This window comes from Octopus bimaculoides, chromosome 4 (assembly GCF_001194135.2).
Source record: "Octopus bimaculoides isolate UCB-OBI-ISO-001 chromosome 4, ASM119413v2, whole genome shotgun sequence".
Lineage (NCBI taxonomy): Eukaryota > Metazoa > Mollusca > Cephalopoda > Octopoda > Octopodidae > Octopus > Octopus bimaculoides.
In genome coordinates, this window is record NC_068984.1 from 103,895,268 (window position 1) to 103,904,512 (window position 9,245).

The 9,245-nt window shown below is 34.8% G+C and overlaps 1 protein-coding gene across 1 annotated transcript in view; it reads left to right on the top strand.

The window, feature by feature from the left end:
• LOC106868192 (uncharacterized) overlaps positions 1-9,245 on the top strand; it is a 35,456-nt gene that overhangs the window by 6,659 nt on the left and 19,552 nt on the right. Inside the window, exon 2 of the mRNA XM_052967332.1 lies at positions 7,459-8,576. Within this exon, the coding sequence (XP_052823292.1) occupies positions 7,459-8,576 (1,118 nt within the window). The remainder of the gene's footprint in view (positions 1-7,458; positions 8,577-9,245) is intronic.

Below are 9,245 nucleotides of genomic sequence, written 5' to 3' on the forward strand. Positions count from 1 at the left end.
GTATCCATCTGTGTGTGTGTATAGTTAGCTAGCTAGATGGATGGATAGATATAATAAATGTATTTTTGTAATGTAAAAGATGGAGCTGTCAACAGTTAAGCTAAATATTCAAGTGTTCAGCTCTTGCTATATTTTAAAAATTAATATTCTTATATCAAATGAGAATGCATGACAGTAGTGAAATTAAAATTTTGCCCAACTGACTGCAGAATCCACTTCAACATTGTAGTTGAATAATTGGAAGTAGTAAGAATATCCACATGCATAAGCATAAGCCTTTTTTTCCTTTTCTATTTTTTTTTTTTCATTAGCATGGGGTCGGTGGGAGCCACTGCTAAACAGCTGCTGCATAGTTTTATATTTTTTTTGTTTGTAATTGTGGAAAAAGCAATATCCATGGTTTACACCTAAAAATTTAAGAAGCACGAGTATAATATAGCTATTTTGTTTTTAAACTGTTTACGTATTTTTGTATTTTACTTCTGTATTTCCATGCTTGCTTGGGATGGGTGGATCTTCTGTAGTGCAGCATCTCATCACTTGTTGCAGTCCACTATCATCTCATTCATTAGCTGTAGCATCTTGGGATAAGCCTTCAACTGCCTCTTCACCCACATATTCCTTCCACATGAACTGTTTGACACTGCTTTACCTAACTATCAGCCTCCATTCACATCACATGCCTGTGACCTTGTCTCAGCTCATTTGTGCTGTCATTCATTCACACTAACAATACACATTCAGTGGAGCATGCTTAATTCATTTTTCCCCAGTTCTTGCACACCCTATGCATTTAATGTCCACCCTTCACCCGGGGGGAAATAATCTCTTTGTTGTCAACAGAAATTATTACTCTCTGAACACGCTGTTATTATTTTGGTTACTATGCTTTCAGAACTCTTACTTCCACAGCTAGTTTGGTCACCTAGGTAACAGAAAATGTTAAATATGAGGAAGCTTTACAGAGTTTGGAAAAAATTTATTTCATTGCTGCTGTTATTACTAATCACTCCTGAGTATCTGCTGCTTCTCTATCAGCCTATCTATGATCCCACTACATCCCTTGTGCACCTATTGTTTACGTTGGGTACACTATAGAATTTCTACATTTTCCTTTTCTGCATAGTGAGTATGGCCACTGCGCAGTATCTTTGCATCTATCCTTGATGCTTACCTTGCCTTCATATCCTTAATTGCCCTTTCAATTGTATGGTCAACCAACTTGTGGTAATCCCTCCCTTACACATTTTTCTCATTCAACAATCCCTCATTATAGCATTTTGAAGCCTCTTTCTTGTTGGCCATCAATGAGTGCAAGTACTCTGCTATCATTCCATACCCCCCCCCCCACAACAACTTCACAATTCATATTGATACATTGTAATCCGTTAGTTTCTCATACTTCTCATCCTCTTGTCACACTCAGTGTACTTTGCATCTAAATCCTCTTCTGCAAATCTTTTTAGTGGCTCACAACTTTATAAAATCTCTGTTGACATGTGTGTGTGTGAGTACCTGTGAAGACTGCTGGTCATGGGGAATATTACCTTACTTGGAAACAGGTCGGAGTTGGTGACAGGAAGTGCATCCAGGCATGAGAATCTGCTAAAACAAATTCTGTCCAATCCATGCATGGAAAAGTGGGCATTAAAATAATGTTATATATATATTAACACATATGTTAAAATGATTAACTAGGGATGTTACTAGGATTTTTTTTGTTTTATGCCTATGAAAAAAAAAAAAAGGTTGGTTGTAAAAATTGTAGGGCTTTTTTTTGCACAAATTCCTTAAAATAATCACAGCTAAATGCTTTTGTGATATAAAAATGGTATCCTTTTTTCAGGCTGGTAATATGCTTTGGCCAAGAATATGTTTCCTGCAATTGGCACATTTTGAAATGCTAAGAATTTGTTCAGTTATTCTTTTACTCGTTCCAGTCATTGAATTGTGGTCATACTGGAACACTGCATTCAGTGATCTCGCTGATTACATGAACTGCAGTATGCATTCTTAATTGAAGGTAAAAGAAACCTGAGCAAGATTTGAACTCAGACCATAAAGGGACATAACTAAATACCACAAGTCTATTTTGTCATCCATCTACTGGATTGAGAACTAAAATTTTTCCTAATTGAATTAGAAACTACAACCATTATGTCTTGGGAACGTTTACCTGCTTGGCATGACTTAAGCAAATTTTCCTGTTTTAAATGTCTATTTCCTTTCTGGTTTTGCATTCAATCAATTGGAAAGTGACTTACCTTACATCTGTAACCTACAAAGTTCTTTGCTTACAATTCTATTAAAACATTGATCATTAAACTACAACAGAATCTCTTTGTTATCAATACATGTAGAAATTTGATTATACTGTTATAGGCCCAACTCTCATTACCATATTTCTGTTGAATTATACAGCTTTTGCTTCAGTTAATTTTTGAAAATTATAAAGAATTTAATAAAATAGCTTTGTCATTATTAATCTGGCATTTAGAACATAAATTAACCCTTTTGTTACCACATTTCTGTCAACATATGCTGCCTTTGTTTCAATTAATTTTAAAAATAATGAAGTATTTAGTAAAATAACTTACTCATTATTAATTTGATGTCTGGAACAAATTAACATACAATTTTGATAGAATATTATAATTTAGACCACTTTAAAACAGTAAGTTTATGTCATAGAACCTGAGGCAGTTTCAGATGGGTTGGTATCAGAAGGGTTAACAAGAAATTTTGATAGAAAGTTTTAATTTAGATCACTTTAAAGCTGAAAGTTTGTATCATAAAACTAAGGGTGAGTGTAGGTGGGTGGGTTGGTATAAAATTGGATTAATCAAATCATGATTAGAGTTCATGATCTGAATTGGTTACCCACTTCCTTTGTCACCGATTTTCATTCTTGATATCTATTCCATGAGTGTTCTGAATGTAACCATTCCTGCATAGTGCTTGTACTCTTGACCATTTCTGATGCAAGCCTACAAAGGAATTGCCATGGGATTCTCAACCTGTTAGAAATAGTAACCAAATTTCCCTTAAATCACTATACCATCTTCAAAAAATGAATAACACAGGACGATGTAGCCCTTGATAAACTACATCTGGATAAAAGACTGATGGTCACTGCAGGAATGCTCTTCATCATAGGTCTGTTCAGTCAAATTTGTTCAAGGGCTAAACAACTTTTCTGGTTTATATTTTAATCCTAGCTATCTTTCAAATCCTTCCTATTAGATTTGAAATTCTATTTGCCTCATATTTCTTATGTTAAAATGTAAAATGATTAGCATTTATACAGCAATAATACTTTTACGTGTTTGTTTTAGTATCAGATATCAATATATTTGCTTTTATATTTAGGTCTATTTATCTCATATGAACATGGATTACATAGTCCTGCTTAGTGATATTCAGTATAATTCCTTTGATGCACAATGTTTGCCATAAACAGATGAGCTCTGTTTACACAGCTTATAATATTTAGTAGTTCAAAGCTTGCTTCAGTAGAACAGATGTTATTTTACATATGAAACTGCTAGGTGAATTGTGCCATTATGAAGTACAGAACAAGTGTATATATACATGCTGAGAAGAAAGCAAGGAATAAGGTTGCTTTGAGGATAAGGCAAGCTTGATGTGGAGGTGGGGAGGAGTGGTCAAATTATTAAGGTAACATAAATGAAGAACTGGTTAAAGCAAGGGTTATAATAGTGTAGGTCTGTGCCAGCACAAGAACACTCATGCAACTAAATATTGTTGAGGATGAGGAGAGCTGTGGCCAAAGCATTCTTAGATCCAGTCAGTTCAAATTATCCCTTGTACTTTCTGAAATACTCTTTACTCTTTTACTTGTTTCAGTCATTTGACTGGCCATGCTGGAGCACTGCCTTTAGTCGAGCAAATCAACCCCCAGGACTTATTCTTTTGAAGCCTAGTACTTATTCTATCGGTCTCTTTTGCCGAACCGCTAAGTTACAGGGACGTAAACACACCACCATCGGTTGTCAAGCGTTGGTGGGGGGACAAACACACACACACACATACATATATACGACAGGCTTCTTTCAGTTTCCGTCTACCAAATCCACTCACAAGGCTTTGGTCGGCTCGAGGCTATAGTAGTACACACTTGCCCAAGGTGCCACGCAGTGGGACAGAACCCGGAACCATGTGGTTGGTAAGCAAGCTATTTACCACACAGCCACTTAGTTTTTAATATCAGTTGTCTGAAGTAAATAGTTATTTCCAAATTTGAGTTTATTTATTTCACTCATATATTTATTAAAATTTAAATTTTAGCAGTAATGGAAAATTATAACAAAAAAAGATAAAATATTTTTATATTTCAGGATGGTAAATTTTTTTTTTTTATGCCAAATAAACACAAGCTCTATATATTCGTTCTTCACTCGCTTGTTATTGTTCCTATTTTATCTTATGTCCATTGTCTGGAAATCTTTCATCACATATTTGTGATCTCTTCAGTGACCCTTTCCATCCACATATATCCTTGTGCTCCACCTAATCCAAACTTAAATTAACAAATCTGTAAAATTGATATTTTTTTCCCTCAGCAGTCTAGGATGTATAAATCCATTATCTTTTCTCTTCTTCCTTCTCCTTATCAACACCATAGCATCTTCATATAAAGATGTTTTTATACATCTTTTCTGAATCAAGATTTTAATGTAAGTAATGATTTCTTTCAACAGGAAACATGGTCAAATTTTTATAGGAAAGTCTCTTGAATCAACCATAGTATATTGCTGTTATTAGTTTTATGCTAGAAGGTCAAAAGACACAGTTTACCCTTGCCAAACTTAAATTCAGAACTTAGTGAAATGAAACTAATCATTTCAATCCATCTTGCTGTTGATCATTTCTGTTTAACATACTGTAAAATTAACCCTTTTGTTACCATATTTCTGTTGAAATACTACAATTGTTTCAGTTACTTTTGAAAATAATGAATTTAATAAAATAACTTAAGTTCATCCTCATAATATTTAGTAATATGAGTGTTCTTGTGCTGGCACTGACCTACACCACTATAACCCTTGCTTTGACCAGTTCTTCATTTATGTTACCAAATACTCATATCTATTAATTAGACCACACTTCTCCCCACTCCCACATCAACAAGAAATTAAACTAACAAATTTTGATGGTAAGTTTTAATTTAGATCACTCAATTTCAGGCAGATTTGGTATCAAAAGAGTTAATATCTGCTGCTGTTGGCTGACGATTTCTTTCACCTTTCATTCATTAGACCAGGGATACTCATAGTAATGTTTATTTTTGGTTAAAGGTATTCTGTTATATATATTACTAGCATTTGTTCTTGGTTGTTATAATGTATAATGACTTCTTTATCTATTAACTTCAGCCTATATTATGATTAAAGTTTATCCCATACTAACTTAAAAAGCGCACTCCGTGTGGACTTTTAAACTAGCTCCTGCGGCCCTAAACCAAAGATAGTGATAATAAAGTATTTATTAGTATCCTACCGATACGATAGTGCTTTAAATTTAGTTTAAATGTAAAACTTGCAACTTCACAAATTTTTGGAGTTCTTTCAAAATTTGAAAAGAAGATATGTGTGTGTGTGTGTATATATGTGTTTGTCCCCCCACCACCGCTTGATAATTGGCGTTGCTGTGTTTACGTTCACGTAACTTAGCGGTTCGGTAAAAGAAGCCAACAGAAAAGTACCAGGCATAAAAAAGAAAGAACTGGTGTCGATTTGTTCAATTGAAATCCATCAAGGCGGTGCATGTGACTGAAAATGATTAAAGACCACTAAATTTCTTAGTAAACCTTAAAGCTAAGGGAGGTAACTCTTGTACATCTCTCGGTCGTTTTACTTATAAGAAATAGTAACCCAAATGCTTTTAAATCAGATCCCAATCCTGGGATCATCCTGATTCCAAAAAGGTATATGTCTATGTAGAGTAAATGTAGACAGAGATACAGGGGTCCCAAACAGACAGAATTTCGCTTTTATTGATATGGAAGTGACCTTCTCCACCGCCGTGAGACCTAATTTATGCTTCAATCTGGTCTATGAAGCCAAACGAGTTTAACATTCCTGAACTTGAGAACTAGCGTAATTATATTCCTCGAACTCATTTTCTACTCGGCAAGTAACCAGTTGAAAGGATTACTCCCTGTATCACCATCAAACAATTTTAACCCTTTAGTTCTCGTATTTCTGCTGAAAATCCACTGCTTTTGTTTCAGTTAAATTTGAAAATAATGAAGAATTTTGTAAAATATCTTTATCATTATTATTACTATTTTGAATAAAAATGAACATGTAATTTTGATGGAAGATATTAATTTAAATCACTTGAAAAAAAGGAAATTAGTTTCATAGACCCAGGGGCAGTTTCAAGTAGGATGATATCAAAAGGATTAAGTGATAAGAAATTATCACTTGTTTGTTACTTAGATTTTCTCTAAAATATCTTTTTCCTGAAACCCTAAAATCCACAAATGTGTGTCCTTTCAAGAAACTGAACTACTTAGTCTGCATATAGATTTGGTTAAGTTTTTTTTGTTGATTAGAATTTCCTTTCTCTTGTAAACATAGAGTATTTCTGTGTTGTTCCTATGGAATTTTTTGGTTTCACTGAGTTAATTAAAATCCATAATCATATTTTCACACACTTATTCTCTCTTACACTGTGTAACAGAATTTTAATTAAAATTTTTTTTTTTGTCTTTGGTAGAGTAAGTGTTATTTCCTATTTGCTGCCCTGTAGAAATCAAAGAAAATTACTATTCCTTTCGAACTTTGCTTTTGTGACCTGAACACCAATGTTTTGAAACTGAGACATATTTTCCATTACATTTCAGACAGATTCATTGTTTAGTTGCTGGAGCAGAAATATAGTTACAGCAAATATTCTGCTCAATCCCACAGATTTCCTCGTCAGTTGCTTGATCCTAACCACTTGGGCATATTCCTTAGTTGGTGGCTGATAATATGTGCATCTCTGATGATGAGCAGAAATAGTGGAGAGCATTATAACCATGTGTTAAGAGGGATTCTTTGGGGATTGAATAAATGTAACATAAGCAAAGTTTGAAGGAAATATTAGCCATTTTTCATACTTTCTAAGAGTAAGCAAATAGGAAATAACAGTTGCTACCCAAAGACAAAAATCGTGTTTCAGAGTTATCTTCATGGATCATTGAATATTGATAATTCTTCTCACATCATTATAAATAATGTGTGCAGGAGTTTTTTTTTTGTTTTTTTTTTAAGATGGGCCTATACTTTCTATCTTCCTTGTAGGTCATTGCCCTTTATAAACAATATTTATCAAATATAACTTGTCCTCAATGATAATAAAAATGTAATTTATTGTGATGACTCTCTGAAACTTGTGTCCATCTTCAATTGTTTTTCTTTTCTTCTCGTTTTGTTTATTTCTTTTCAGGAATGATAGTGAGAAGAGAAGAATTTGGTTCTATGAATCTGGCTTTCTCGCTGCTGTGTCGTTCCCAATCTACTTGTTGGATCATACTCCTTACTTGCTGTGGCTTCTCACTGTTTGCACCTTCCTTTTCACCCAGTTGATTGGACAACTTCATTTACTTTACTGGTGGAATCTTCTTAAAACAAGATGGGATGAACACTTGCAACATCAGGAAAGTTTACAGAGACTGCAAAATAATTCTACCATTTCTGTTCCTTCAATGCCAGCATCACCTTCACCAGCTGTTACCAATCGTGGAGTTTCTGGGATTAGCCAACCTTATTCTGGTCATCAAATGGTACCACAACAACCTTCAGTAAGCAACTATGATCATCTGCTCCCAAACACTTCTGCAGTCATTTCACAATATGGACATAAATCAATGAACCTTAGTAGTCAGCAAGCTGCCTATTTAGGACCTCACTATTCTGATAACCACTTTCTCCCTCAACAAAAACATTTGTTCCTTCATTCTAATCAGTCCTGTGGCAGTCCTTCAGTATATTTTCCTGAAAATATAACTGTATGTTCCAACACCATTACTCAAAATACTGTAGGGACACTCTGGCCTCACAATATGAGACGGCGACCTCTACGGCCCAGTGTCTTAAGAAGTGCGTCTCCATTTCCTCTTGTTTCCACTTCTCAGCATGACACCAAAACTGTAAGGGAAATTTCATTTAAAGACAAGCTGCTCTCTTCCTTTGGTTTTACACCAAAAAGTCCACCTGGTCTGGAAAATGATGGCCAGAATTTGTGTTTTATGAATTGTATTTTGCAATGCTTAGCCAGAAGCCCGCACTTGGTTAGTCAACTGTTGATGGTTAACATAGAGACTATTCCAAATGTAAATAAGGAAGAAAAGCAGTTTCTTTCTGAATTTATCAAAATATTAAATAAATGCTCTGCTGAATCACAGACAAGAATGTCTGTATTGGACACAGAGCCTTTAAAATTAGCCTCTCAAATGATGAAGTGTAGTTTACTGAATGAACATACGCAACAAGATGCAGCTGAATTTCTTATGTGGCTCCTAACAACAACTCACAACATCTTAAACAAAATTCATCTCAACAAAGGTGAGGAAATGTTTCTGGCAAATTTCTAGACATATCACCTCTGCATCAACATAAGTCTTTTCTAGTGACTATAGATATTATTGTGTTAACCTGTTGGTCACGCAGTGAGCTTCTTCTTTTTGTATGATATTATTGTAGTCCACTTGTAGAACTATTTCAGTGATTTGTGATATATATTTAGCACTTCTATGCATTAAGTGAAAAAGATTTTATTTATTTATTTTTTTAAAAATCTAAATTCATCTTTGTAATGTATAATATTCTATACACACATATGTCTCAAAAGTGGATGGGCATCCTATGTTTGTATATATGAATTGTATGACGCATGCGTACGAACAGCCATGCTACATGACAGTGAAACATGGGCTGTAACTGCTGAGGACATACGTAAGCTCGCAAGGAATGAAGCCAGTATGCTCCGTTGGATGTGTAATGTCAATGTGAATACCCGTCAGTGTAAGTATCTTGAGAGAAAAGCTGAACATTAGAAGCATCAGTTGTGGTGTGCAAGAGAGACGATTGCGCTGGTATGGACATGTGGTGAGAATGGATGAGGATAGCTGCGTGAAAAAGTGCCACACCCTAACAGTTGAGGGAACCCGTGGAAGAGGTAGGGCCAGGAAGACCTGGGCTGAGGTGGTGAGGCAAGACCTTCGTACATTGGGC